Below are 13707 nucleotides of genomic sequence, written 5' to 3'. Positions count from 1 at the left end.
GGCACTGGAAGGTCACTCAAAGGTCTCTGAGCCTTCTCCATGCTGAACAACCCCAACTCTCTCAGCCTGTCCTCGTACCGGAGGTTCTCCAGCCCTCGGATCATCCTTAGAGCCTACTCTGGACCCATTCCAACAGCTCCATCTCCTTCTTATGTTGAGGATTCCAGAACTGGACCCAATCCTCCAGCTGAGGTCTCCCCAGAGAGGAGCAGAGGGGCAGAATCCCCTCCCTCCCTGCTGGCCACGCTGCTCTGGATGCAGCCCAGGACACGGTTGGTTTCTGGGCTGTGAGCACACGTTCCCAGCTCACGTCGAGCTTCTTGGGTTGTGGTGGGAGTAAGCACAAGTTGCCCACACGGAAGGACCAGGATGGCAGGGCCACCACGCTTTCTCCCAGAGGGACAGTAGAATTCAGCCCCGAGAGGCACTGGAGCATCTCCAGCCCTTGTGTCACAGAGCACACAGCAGGCAGGGACTACACATTGGCTTTTAATAGGGGTGCTTTGCTGTGGGACGGGGGAGGGCACAGTGCGGGGGGTCCCCGGTGGTCCTGGGCTCATAGGGGCTGCACGGCCACAGGGTAGAGCAGGGAGAGGTGGCGGGCACCACGGACGGGCAGCGCCCGCGCTGTGTAGTGCCGCACGGCCTCGGGCACCGAGGGAAAGGCAGCCCCAGCACGGCCAAGTACAAAATGCTGCTCCCGTGTCCGCGTGAGCTTCACATGCACAAAGCCATGGCTGCTCCTGTGGGTGGGAAGGGGAAACTGAGGCACACGGTGCACAGCCTGGACACCCTCACAACATGCAGGGTACACATCAACGTGGATCACAGGGGAACATGCAAACACGCACCAACCTGTGGATGCACCATGCACACAGCCCAGCCCTTCTGCCTGGGCACCCTCAATGACCCCTGCCAGGCTTGCGTTGTCCCCAGTGCCACCCCCATGTCCCCCCGCCTGGCCTCACGCTCACCTGAGCGAGAGTGAGTAGTCGTCCGGGCTGGTCTCACAGTCCCGCACCAGGAAGCTGCCCTCGCGGCACAGCGCCAGCAGCGTCTCAGCACCTGCCCGCCCAATGGGGCCGTGGTACCACCTGTGTGGCAGCATGTGTCACCCCAGCACATGGCACCTCAGCAAGTGTCACCCCAGCACCCAGCAAAGGCACCTCACCACATAGCACTGAGGCCCAAGACCTACCAGCACCATGGGGCACCCTCTACACCTTGGGGACTCATCCATGTCATTGGGGACCCTCTACAACCCAGGGGGATCCATCCATGTCATTGGGCATCCTCTACACTCTGGGGATCCATCCATGTCATTGAGCACCCTCTACACCCCATGGGGATCCATCCACGTCATTGGGCACCCTCTACACCCCATGGGGATCCATCCATGTCATTGGGTACCCTCTACAACCCATGAGGATCCATCCATGTCATTGGGCATCCTCTACACCCTGGGGATCCATCCATGCCATGGGGCACCCAACCACATCAAAGGGACCTATCCATGCCATAGTGCACCTTCCACCCCATGTGGACCCATCCATGCCTTGGGACACCCAACACCATGGAGACTTTTCCATGCCGTTGAGCACCCTTCACCCCATGGTGCCACATCAGTGGAGGACCCTCCAGCCCAGAGAGCTGCCTCCATGCCATGTTGTGTGATCAGGATGTTAATGCCATCCTGTGGAGAAGGGAACTACCCCAGACTCACGCCTGCTTCTCCAGAGGCAGCGAGGTGTCCACGTGCCTGGGGCTGGGGGGGCAGCCTGCTCTGGTGCCTGCAGAGGGCCGGGGGGTCCGTGGCAGCTGCCGGGACAGGCTGGGGGAGCGCTCAGGGCTCTCAAACTGCACTGTGAAGGCAAAAGAGAGGGGGGGAGGGCATCACCCCAATGTGGAATCCCAGCACCCCTGCCTTCAGCTGGGGGTACCCAGTGACCAAGCCACCAGTTGTCAGTGCCAGAGCACAAATGAACATCCCAGATGTCCCCACCACAGCTCTGCCTCGCCCGTGGGGATGGGACCCATGGGTGCTACAGGATGTTGGGGTGCTGTCTTTAGATGACAGGGGATGGTGGGGGAGTCCAGCAGTGGTACCTGTGGGTGCTACAGGATGTTGGGGTCCCAGGGGTGCTGTGTTTAGATGACAGTTGATGGTGGGGGAGTCCAGCAGTGGTACCCATGGGTGCTACAGGATGTTGGGGTGCCAGGGATGCTGTCTTTAGATGACAGGGGATGGTGGGGCAGTGCAACAGTGGTACCCGGGATGTGATGCTGGGGGATGTGGGCCTGGGGGACCCCACGGTGGTACTTGTGGGTGCTGGGGGATGTAGGGCTGTGGGGTGGAGACAGGCTCGGTGGCCATGGGAGCTGAGGGACATAGACCTGGAGGAGCCCAGGATGGCACGCGGTGCCCCAGGTTGCTGTCACCTGCGAATGCTCGCGAGATGTGATCCTTCTTCCACTCCCAAGGCTGGTCATACTCATCAGCTGGACGCTCATCATCACGAGGCAGACGACTCTCTCGGGTGGTGGGCACCCCCGGATCCTCCCCTGCTGTGTCCCAGTCCTCGTAGGGGGTGTCGTAGAGCTGGGGTCCCCGCCGTGGCCTCGCCTGACGCCCCTCGCCATGTCGTGGGCACCCTGGGGAGACGCAGGGCTGGGAGATGCGGGGGGCTGGTCCACGGGGGGGGGACATTGGCTGTGGGAACCCTGGGGGGCTGGGTGCTAGGGGGGTTCCCCAGGGTGTCACCCACCTGTGGCCTCGCTGGGCTCCTCGCAGCCACCCTCGGGTGCCGGTTCCTGCTCCCCCTCGAAGGGCTCCGAGTACTCACTCTCGCTGGGGCCCTGCAGGTGGGTGTCCTGGGTGGGATGGGACCCCCCACTGTCTCCCAGCAGGTCCTCAGCCCCTGGGTCCCCTCCACAAGACCCTGCAGGCTCCCCAGGGCCCCTGACACTGGCGTCCCAGTCCTTTTCTCACTCCCTCCCGCTCAGTCCCTTTGTCCCCCAGTCCCTCTTCTTCTTCCCTCTTCTACCTTTTGTACCAGAGGTGCCCCCATCCTCTCCCCATCACCCCCATTGCCCTTCTTCCCCCCTGCCCCCTCGGCTCTCTCCCGTTCCCCAGTCCCCTATGGTACCCCTGGTGTCCCCTCCATTCCCCATCGCCCCCCCTATCCCTTCTGTGCCCTCAGCTTCCTGCTCCTCACCCCCAGACCCCCCCATACCGGCTGCCCCATTCATCCCCGTTCCTCTCCCTCCATCCCCTCTACACCCCCTCCCGGTGTCCCCCGGTGCCCCCGTTCCTCTCCCCAGACCCCCTTTTGTCCCCCCATCCCCTCTACATCCCCTCCCGGTGTCCCCCGGTGCCCCCGTTCCTCTCCCCGGACCCCCTTTTGTCCCCCCATCCCCTCTACACCCCCTCCCGGTGTCCCCCGGTGCCCCCGTTCCTCTCCTCTCCCCCCCTATTGCCCCCCCCATCCCCTCCGCCGCCCCCTCCGTAACCCCCGGTGCTCCCGTTCCTCTCCCCAACCCCCTTTTTACCCCTTTGCCACCCCCATCCCCTCTATCTCCCCCCCCCCCCGAGGTCTCCCGGTGCCCCCATTCCCCTCCCCATCCCCTCCGTTACTCCCCCCCCTCCCCTCCGGTGTCCCCCGGTGCCCCCGTTCTTCTCCCCACCCCCCCCGGTGCCCCCGTTCCTACCTGCTCCCCCCGCCGCCCCCCCCCGACCCGCACCAGCCGGTGCCGCGGGGAGGCTGCGGGGCCGCGGAGGGCGGGGGGGGCGCCGGTACCGGCGGGGCGGCGCTCGCTATAGTCGGGCTGTGGCGGCCGGGGGGGGGAGCGCCGTGCCCCCCGCCCCAGGTACTCCCGGAGCCACTTGGCCATAGCGGGGAAGCCGGGACCCCCCCCGCCCCCGCCCCCACCGCCGCCGCCGGGAGCCGCTTTGTGTCGCCGCCGCGCGCCGCGAGGACCGGAGCCCCCGGACCCCCCCCCCACCCCCCCCGCCTCGTCTTGGGGGGGGCACCGGGACCCCGCGGGGGACAACGAGCGGGGCGGGCTGAGCCCTCCCCCGACGGACAGAGGGACCCTCCATGACACTGGGGGACACCGGGACCCCGAGGGACAGAGGGACCCCCCTGTGACACTGGGGGACAACAGGACCTTGAGGGACAGTAGGACCCCGAGGGACACGGGGACCCTCCATGACACTGGGGGCACCGGGACCCCAAGGGACAGCGGAACCCCAAGGGACAGCAGGACCCCCCTGTGACACTGGGGGACAGCAGGACCACAAGAGACAGAGGGCCCCCCATGACACTGGGGGACACCAGGACCCCAAGGGACAGCAGGACCCCTCTTGTGACACTGGGGGACACTGAGACCCCGAGGGACAGCGGGACCCCTGTGACACTGGGGGCACCGGGTCTTTGAGGGACAGAGGGACCCCAAGGGACAGTGGGACCTCCCCGTGACACTGGGGGGTATGAGGACCCCAAGGAACAGTGGGACCCCCCTGTGATACTGGGGGACACCAGGACCCCAAGGGACAGAGGAACCCCCCTGTGACACTAGGGGACACTGGAACCCCAGGGGACAGAGGGACCTCAAGGAACAGCAGGACTCCCATGTGACACTGGGGGACACCAGGACCCCAACAGACAGAGGGACCCCCTGTGACACTGGGGGACACCAGGACCCCGAGGGACAGCGGGACCCCCCAGGCCTGCTGGCCCCACACAGCCGCTCCTGACAGAGCCTTTTCAACGCCAGCGCCGGCGCTGAGCCTGACACTCGGGATGGGGTGAGGTGTTGGAAAGCAGTGTGCGGAGAAGGATTTGGGGTGCTGGGGAGAAGCTCCACATGAGCGGGGAACGTGCGCTCACAGCCCAGAAACCAACCGTGTCCTGGGCTGCATCCAGAGCAGCGTGGCCAGCAGGGAGGGAGGGGATTCTGCCCCTCTGCTCCTCTCTCAGGAGACCTCAGCTGGAGGATTGGGTCCAGTTCTGGAATCCTCAGCATAAGAAGGAGATGGAGCTGTTAGAACGGGTCCAGAGGAGGCTACAAAGATGATCCGAGGGCTGGAGAACCTCCTGTATGAGGACAGGCTGAGAGAGTTGGGGTTGTTCAGCCTGGAGAGGAGAAGGCCCTGAGGAGACCTTAGAGCAGCTTCCAGTGCCTGAAGGGGCTCCAAGAAAGCTGAGGAGGGGCTGTTCCCAAAGGCTTGTGGTGATAGGACGAGGGGCAATGGGGATAAACTGGAGAGGGGCAGAGTTAGACTGGACATAAGGAAGAATTTCTTCCCTATGAGAGCAGGGAGGCCCTGGCCCAGGTTGCCCAGGGAAGCTGTGGCTGCCCCATCCCTGGAGGGGTTCCAGGCCAGGTTGGATGGGGCTTGGAGCATCCTGATCCAGTGGGAGGTGTCCCTGCCCATGGCAGGGGTGGAACGGGATGAGCTTTAAGGTCCTTTCCAACCCAAACTAGTCTATGATTCTATGATTGTCTCGTTGCAGAACAAAGGTCCTTCTCCTGGGATCCTGGCTTGGTGCTGGATGTGCAGGGAGCTCTGGGGGTACACGCACAGGACAACGACAGGGCTGCAGGGACTGTGCGGCCAGCAGCCCCCCAGGTTTGCTGGCCCCATAGTACAGCTCCTGACAGACCCCATTTAACCCAAACCCCAGGGCTGAGCCCGACATCCAGCATTAATATTTGAAGATGCTAATTACAATGTATGTGCGAGGAATGCTAATTGCAATGGGGGGAGCTGCCTTTTCTCCCTGGCTTTCAGAAATGCCCCACCAGCCCCTGGCCCTGCAGCCCGTGCCAGAGAGCGATTTACGAGGGGTGAAGAGAGGGTTAAGAAGTGAGAAGACATCAGATAGAGGTGGGAGCTTTGGTAAGGAGGAAGTTAACAGATATAGGTGCAGGTAAGAGGAAGAGACCCAGTTGGGGTGGGTGGACATCCCAGGGTGGGGGTCCTTGGGCTGCCCTTGCCAGCCCTGCACGGACAGGACTCAATCCCCATGTACAAATCACTGCTCTGGAAGATGAAGAGGCAACCAGCTCTGACATATCTGATTTATTACCAGGTGGTGTCTGCTGGTGAGCCGAACAAACCCGATTGCTCTCCAAAGGGCAGGAAGGGGTTTATCACCAAGCTGCTGAGGAGGGCTGGGGCAAAAGGAAGCTGGTGGCAACCCAGCCAAGCCAGTCCTGTCCCTGAAATGTGGGGTGATGCCAGTCCCCGTGTCTGTGCTGTGAGATACGTCACCTTTAACAGCAAAACAAGGGGGATCTGGGTTCACCCCACAAAGTCAGGATCTGAGCTGCACAGGGTGGGTCAGGAGACACTCAGGGTTACAGAAGTGGTGGTTCCTCCTATGGCAAAAGACAAGTGTTGAGCTTCTGAACATCGAGCATCCTGCAGGGATGCAGGGAAGGAGGGAAGGAATGCCCTGGGGTCCCTTGATTGCTGTGGAGGGTCAGTGTATCATGGACACAGGCCCAGGCCCAACCAGCACAGGGGTGACGGCTGTGGGCACCACCAGAATGGAGGAATTACACTGTCCTGGCCAGCCCCAGCACTTCCCAACACACCACGGGTGCAGAGCTGGGACACGTCGTGCTCTGGGGCTGGCTGGAATGTGGGTTTGGGCACAGCCAACCTGGGACAGTGTCGAGGTGATGCCCTCTCCTGAGAAAGCCGTCTTCTTGACTGGCTCATCTGCATTTGGTCTGCTGGTGGTGTCAGCCAGTGAGGGCGGCTGGGGCCTCATCGTTGTTGGAGAATAGTCACACATCTCAGGCCAGGCAGGTAAAGATGCTGGGACTCTATAGGTGGTCTGGCAATCCTGCTGGCCCCTGCTGGGATGCCAGCTCTGTGCTGGGACTCTGGAGAGCAGCTGCTGCCAGCTGGGAGCGGGGAACCACCCACGATCCCTGCTCTGCACTGGCTCGGGTGCTCATCAGTCACTGGCGCTGTCCTCGCTGTCCGAATACGCCCCCAACAAGCCAAGAGAGGACGTGGTGCCCGTTGCTGTGGGAAACGAGCCTGGAAGTGGAGCAAGAGAGCAGACACCATCAAGTAGGGTCCTCCTCACTGCTGGAAAACCCCGCTGGCTCGGCACAACCAGCCACGCAGAAACACAAGCCTGCCTTTCCACTGCAGCTGCTCGCAGCCAGAGCCAAGGCAGCCGGAGCCAAGGCCTGAGCGGTGCCTCATCTCCCAGCCTGAATATTCACAAGGGCAGCAGGGTTAAATCAGGTGGAAAAGGGGACCCTGCATCCACTCAGCTGGAGCCTCCCGCTTTCACCTTGTGGCAATGGGAGAAAGCAGCAAGGTTGGTATGAAGTCTGCAGAGTCCCTTTCTCCCTCTGCAAGCCCTTGGAAGATTTCAGCCACCAGAAAGAAAGAGAGGAGCCAGCTTTCGGCTTTGACCACGTGAGCTGCCAGCTGCAAGAGCCCCAAGCCAGCTCAGAGCCGAGTCCTTGAAAGACAGACAGCTCCTCCAGCATAATTTGGCTGAACAGACCCTGCCAGCAGCCAGGAGCAGGTGGCTGGGGAAAGAATAGAAAAAATGGGGCAACTACACGAGCTTTCTGTCCCCAGGGATCCCCTAAGGGCAGGGGGACTTACTAAGCCAAAGGCTTAGGACCAATTAGCCCAGAATCAATCAATTCATCAGCTCCTTCTCCCACGGCAGCAAATTATGAGGTGATGGAGAGCCTTTCTGCTTGTTTTCACCACTTCTTTACAGGTTCTGAATTCTGAAGTTTGGCAGCTCTTATAATCAGGCCCCAAACCAAAGCAATTTTCTTGCTTTTACGCTCCTATCTCATTGTTGTGATGGTTCCCAGCATTGTATCTGCGCACTGAGACGCTGTTTTGAAGCTTCTGGCCCTGACAGTCTGTCTCCAAGGCCTCGGCTTATCGCTGAGGGCCAGGAAGGAACCTCTCCTCCATCAGGACATCTGGAAACAGGGACAAGTCCCTGTTCTTACATCATCGTGGCCCCATCTGTCCTACAACAAGAACGTGACCCTGAGAGGATTCAGGCTGTGAAGACAGAGCTGAACTCCACTTGGGTGCTGTCAGACCCCTCCCTGATGGCCCAGCTCAGGCCACTCCCATCCCCACATGGGCAGTTACCGGTGCTCGCTGTGTTGCCTTGGCTCTCCGTCCCATTAGCCACAGCAGGATCTGGCTTCTGCTTCCTCACCGTGACTAGCCCGGCCAGCTGGGACTTGGTGTTCAATTTGCCCACGCTCCGCTCCCAGCTCTCAGTCTTCAGCTTCTTACTCTGGGGCTGAGCGTCCTGCAGAGTAAAGCAGAGACATTAGGATGTTCTGGCCTTGGAGGGGAGGCAGAGGGATGAGGGAGAAGAAAGAGTGGGAAAAACAGCAACACAAAGCACTGGAGACATAAAGATAGCTGCTCAGGGCACCCAAGGGCAGGCATTCCCCCGCAGCGGCTCGCGTAAGCTAGACAAACAACCAAGATACGGATCTAAACAGCTACAAAACAGCCCCTGAAGATAAACGTCCCACTGCCTGTGACAGCTAAATCCAGCCTTGCACAGCCAGGCGCTGGCCCCGGGATGACGAGGAGCCAGATGCATGCCACAGGGCTGCACAACCACTGCCAGGCAGCACTGCGTGCCTGCAGGTTGTCCAGCTACTGAATGAAACTCCCCCAGGCACGGGGATTAGTGTTGGGCCAGGGAACATCGCTCAGATTAACCCCAGCCCAGCTTAGAGACATGGCAGCTTTGATTCATCCAACCGGACAGAGGTCCCTGCAGACATGGATCGACGTTGGAGAGACGCAGTGCAGGGGCCCATCTGTAGGGATAATCCTTCCCTCACAAGCCGGGCACTGAAAGCTCTTTTGTTCTGCACATCTCCAACACGGACAAGACAGAACCAAAGCAGAGGCTGTCCCAGGCAGTCATTTCATTGCGGTAATTGTCAGAGTGCTGAAATGGTGCCTGAAGTACAAAAAAGGCATAGGCAAGCCCATACTTTTTGAGCTGGAAGGGAGGCAACATCCTGAGCGAGGATGGGGGCAGTGCCCTCCCAGCCTTTGTCAGCAGACGTGGTCTAAAATCACCAGCTGATCCCTGTCTCCTTTCAACCCAGTGCACAGGGACACAGGCTTTCCAAGCTGCTCAAGCGTGACAGGCATTAGGGCTCCAGCATCGCAAAGAGCAGGGACAAAACAGGCAACGTGCAGCCCAGGGCACTGGATTTGGTCTGTGGGAAGAGATGTGGCGGGTGAAAGCATCTCTGTCCCACTCACCTCCCGCAAGATGTCCGTAGGTTTCAGTTTGGCCACAGGCTTTGTGTGCGATTTTGCAGGCTCTTCGTCAGAATCGGAGTCCACGAGCAGCCGCCGGTTCTGGGCCTGCTCCAGCATAGCTCTGCAAGGAGAGAGGCCACACGGAGGGTTACAGCTGAGTCCCTTCCACTGCCACGCAGAATTGTGCTGGCCGTGCCCCATGCCTGCATTGTTTGCTGTAAGGGGAGCTGGAATTCAGCAGCAGTGCAATGGGATCCACCTTCTCAGGTGCTTTTTAAGAAGTCAGATTCAAGGAGTGCCTGAAGGCTGATAGCACTAAGATCCGCAGCCTCAGCCAGGCGCAGAAACCCTCTCTCCATGTAAGGCCAGTTCTCGGGGGGGGGGGTCGGGCCCCTGCAGCAGTCCAGATCTCCCCACCAGATGGGCCACTGACACCAACAACGCTCCCGCTCCCACTCCCTAAACACTTTGCCATGACAAACTGTCTCAAATCTCCTCACAGCCTGCTCAGGACTACTTCTCACCCAAAAAATTCTCTGAACTCAGGCCTCTCGGGCACGGCTACCTCTTAAGCACCCTCTGGGTGCTGAGGAAAGGGTGAGACATGCTCACAAATGCTTCCAGCTCACTCACTTCATCTCTTGCTCATCCTCCTCTTGTTCCTTGCGCTTCTGCTCCTCCTCATACTCCTTGTACTGCTTCAGCATTGCCTCAAAATCCACGTTTGCCTGGCGTTGGTTGAGTTCCTTCAGCTCCTGCAGGTTCTCCAGCACCTCCATCTCCAGTTTGGAGTCCTTGGTTCGGTTCTCCAGGACCTGGGTGACCAGAGATAAGTTATAAGGGCTTATGCGAGGTAGAAGAGCACTGTCTCCCCAAGAAGTATGGGGCAGAAAGCACAAAGAGGATCATCACCATCCTCATTTTTGGGTCTTAATGGGACAGAAAAGACTAGGACGAGATGTAGCCTGTCACAAGTTCCAGTGTAGGAGCAAACCTCCTGAGAGCAGAGTTGCCTCCTGCATGTCCTGAGCACAGCAAGACCCTGGGAGCCCGAGGAACTAAGCCAACGGCTACTAAGGCACCTGCTTTGCTGGGAAAGCCAGCCAGGGCAGGAGAGAGGTTTGCCCTCTGCAGAGAAGGTCATGTCCTCATACCTTCATAGGATTGTTGAGCTCTTCCTCTTCCCTCTCCTTCTGCATTCTTTTCTCCTCTTCCTCCAAGAGTTTCTCAGCTTGGAAGTTGCGAGTGGCACCATGTTCCATAGTGTAGTCTGTGTTTTCTGGATCTGTCTACGGAAGAAACAAGACAGCAAACTCATTGTACTGGGGCAGTTCTGCTCCATCCATCCATCCTACGGCCACTTCCAGAGCCATATGTAAACGTTTCCCAATTTCATTTGCATCGCAGGACAGTCACCCACGGCGTTCTGTTCTGTTCCAGCTGCAGCAGCTCACCCATGGATGGATGAGACATTTCACAACTACAAACTGCCACAATAAGGGAAGATAACACCAAAAAGCACACACTCAAGACTCTTTGGAACACCCTTTCCCCATGAGGGATGTCCACAGACTGCACAACGTTCTCAGGAAGCATGAGCACAGAAAATACAGAAGATATTTCACCTTGAAAGTGATCTCTGCCAGGCAACGCGTGCACTTGATGTAGAAGCGGAAGATGGGAAGTCCCAGGTACACCTCATTCTGAACAGTCTCCTTACGGGCGTTAAACTTCTTCCCTTTATAGATGTATTCACCACATGTCTTACATCTAGAAAAAGAGAAAGCAAAGTCCATAGCGCATCCAGAGAAGGAAGCAAACAGACAAGAAAGGTCTAAGCAGTTTTCAGGACATGTCAGCCTGGGTTCTGAGCAATGGTTATGTTCTCCTTTGGAAATCATAGAATCATAGACTGGTTTGGGTTGGAAGGACCTCAAAGTACTTCCAGTTCCAACCCCTCTGCGATGAGCAGGGACACCTCGCACTGGATCAGGCTGCCCAAGGCCTCATCCAGCCTGGCCTGGAACATCTCCGGGGATGGGGCAGACACTACTGCCCTGGGCAACCTGAGCCAGGGCCTCACCACCCTCAGAGTGAAGAAATTCAGTACCTATTCTTGAAACAAGTCCAAAATTACCCACAGCATCTCTTGTGTCTCCCTCACCCCTTTTCTTCCAGCCTGTGTCCCCTCCAATAGCTGCAGACAGCAGTTCCCCTGCAGTGTTGGGAGGCTAAAGAATTCCCAAGCAAGCTCCTAGCTCCCACAGTCATCTCCTTCTGCTCAGCACAGCCTCTCTTACCGCATGTTGAAGGGAGCCATGAGACGCACCACATACTGCCGGTCCTTTGGGAGTTTAAGCTTTGGGATCTTAGCTGGATCGAAGTCCGGCGGGTAGTATTTCTACAGAGAGAGAACAGAGAGGTGTGTGCTGGGCGTGGAGTCACCATGAGCAGTGAGAACCGCGTCAGGCAGGCCCCCAGCTGCTGTATTAACTTAAGGAATCAGCTCCATGCCTGCCAGAGGCAGGCAATGGGGTCTGTCTGTCCATCTGTCCTCAGCCCCAGGACACCCAATCCTTGATACTGGGACCAGTGCTGTTTAATATCTTCATCAATGATATAGACAGTGAGATTGAGTGCACCCTTAATAGGTTTGCAGATGACACCAAGCTGAGCGGTGCAGTTGCCGCTTCAGAAGGACGGGATGTCATCCAGAGGGACCTGGACAGGCTGGAGAAGTAGGACTGTGTGAAACTCATGAGGATCAACAAGCCAAATGCAATGTCCTATACCTGGGTCAGGGCAATCCTCAATTTCAATACAGGGTGAGTGATGATATGATGGAAAGCAGCCCTGTGGAGAAGGATCTGGGGTGCTGGGGAGGAGAAGCTTGACGTGAGCTGGCAATGTGCACTCACAGCCCAGAAACCACCCGTGTCCTGGGCTGCATCCAGAGCAGCGTGGCCAGCAGGGAGGGAGAGGATTCTGCCCCTCTGCTCCTCTCTGGGGAGACCTCAGCTGGAGGATTGGGTCCAGTTCTGAATCCTCAACATAAGAAGGAGATGGAGCTGTTGGAATGGGTCCAGAGGAGGCTACAAAGATGATCCGAGGGCTGGAGAACCTCCTGTACGAGGACAGGCTGAGAGAGTTTGGGTTTTTCAGCCTGGAGAGGAGAAGAGTCTGAGAAGACCTTAGAGCCCTGAAGGGGCTCCAGGAAAGCTGTGGAGGGGCTGTTCATAAAGGCTTGTGGTGACAGGATGAGGGGCAATGGGGATAAACTGGAGAGGGGCAGAGTTAGACTGGACATAAGGAGGAATTTCTTCACCATGAGTAGTGAGGCCCTGGCCCAGGTTGCCCAGAGCAGTGGTGGCTGCCCCATCCCTGGAGGTGTTCCAGGCCAGGTTGGATGGGCCTTGGGCAGCCTGAGCCAGTGGGAGGTGTCCCTGCCCATGGCAGGGGTTGGAACTGCATAGGCTTTAAGGTCTCTTCCAACACAAACTACTCTACAATCTTCGGGCCTCTTGTCCCTGTCAGCCCCTCCCAAGCGCTGCCGGGAGCTCTCAGCCCTCACAGGAACCCCTCGGGATCCCCCAGTCAGGGAGGCGACCAACCCCTGCGAGCAGAGAACGCTCCCCTCGAGCATCCCCAGCCCTGGAATTCCCCCCCCAGACTCACGTTCAACACTTTCCGCTCCGACATCTCTGCGTCCTCCCGCGGCCCCGACTCCGCCTCCCCCTCCGCTCACGGCGGCGACGGGGCGGGCCCTGCTCTCATTGGCTGCCCCGTCCCTCTGGCAGTGGCTGCTCTGTCCCCGCTGTCCTACAATCACAGAATCATAGAATCACCAGGTTGGAAAAGACCTCTTGGATCATCGAGTCCAACCATTCCTATCTGCCACTAAACCATGTCTCTGAGCACCTCGTCTACCCGTCTTTTCAATCCCTCCAGGGATGGGGACTCCATCACCCCCTCCCTGCGCAGCCTCTGACAGGGCCCCATGACCCCTTCTGAGAAAAATGTTTTCCTCATATCCAGTCTGACCCTCCCCTGGCGCATCTTGAGGCCATTCCCCCTTGTCCTGTCCCCTGTCACTTGGGAGAAGAGCCCAGCATCTTCCTCTCCACAACCTCCTCTCAGGTAGTTATAGAGAGCAATAAGGTCTCCCCTCAGCCTCCTCCAGGCTAAACAACTGCAGTTTCCTCAGCCTCTCCCTGTAAGACTTGTTCTCCAACCCCTTCCTCAGCTTCATTGCTCTTCTCTGGACACGCTCCAGAGCCTCAACATCCTTCTTGGAGCGAGGGCCCAGAATTGAACACAGGATTTGAGGTGCGGTCTCACCAGTGCCGAGTCCAAGGAAATAACCTCCCTGGCCCTGCCGGTCACACCGTTTCTGATCCAAGCCA

The 13707-nt window shown here is 58.8% G+C and overlaps 2 protein-coding genes across 5 annotated transcripts; both read right to left on the bottom strand.

Annotated features, from left to right (window-relative positions):
* Positions 1–478: 478 nt before the first annotated feature.
* Positions 479–3910, bottom strand: SHD (Src homology 2 domain containing transforming protein D). 4 transcript variants are annotated; one of them, XM_054050021.1, is made up of 6 exons: positions 3709–3910; positions 2766–2871; positions 2440–2685; positions 1724–1862; positions 975–1094; positions 479–743 (listed from the first exon to the last, which is right to left on the bottom strand). In XM_054050021.1, exons 1-6 carry the CDS (start codon positions 3889–3891, stop codon positions 557–559), a joined length of 981 nt encoding a protein of 326 aa, XP_053905996.1. In that variant the 5' UTR covers positions 3892–3910; the 3' UTR covers positions 479–556. The 4 variants fall into 4 exon arrangements, with proteins under 4 accessions (XP_053905996.1, XP_053905998.1, XP_053905997.1 ...); XM_054050023.1 differs by having other exon boundaries at positions 2440–2652; XM_054050022.1 differs by having other exon boundaries at positions 2766–2856.
* Positions 3911–6072: 2162 nt separating this feature from the next.
* On the bottom strand, positions 6073–13061 carry YJU2 (YJU2 splicing factor homolog). The gene is made up of 8 exons (XM_054050030.1): positions 12980–13061; positions 11605–11705; positions 10930–11074; positions 10459–10593; positions 9938–10119; positions 9305–9425; positions 8156–8321; positions 6073–7057 (listed from the first exon to the last, which is right to left on the bottom strand). The coding sequence occupies exons 1-8, from the start codon at positions 13001–13003 to the stop codon at positions 6972–6974; spliced, it is 960 nt and encodes a 319-aa protein (XP_053906005.1). The 5' UTR covers positions 13004–13061; the 3' UTR covers positions 6073–6971.
* Positions 13062–13707: the final 646 nt, after the last annotated feature.

This window comes from Cuculus canorus, chromosome 27, assembly GCF_017976375.1.
Source record: "Cuculus canorus isolate bCucCan1 chromosome 27, bCucCan1.pri, whole genome shotgun sequence".
Lineage (NCBI taxonomy): Eukaryota > Metazoa > Chordata > Aves > Cuculiformes > Cuculidae > Cuculus > Cuculus canorus.
The sequence above is the reverse complement of the archived record's forward strand: the minus strand, read 5'-3'. Positions and strand labels throughout refer to the sequence as shown.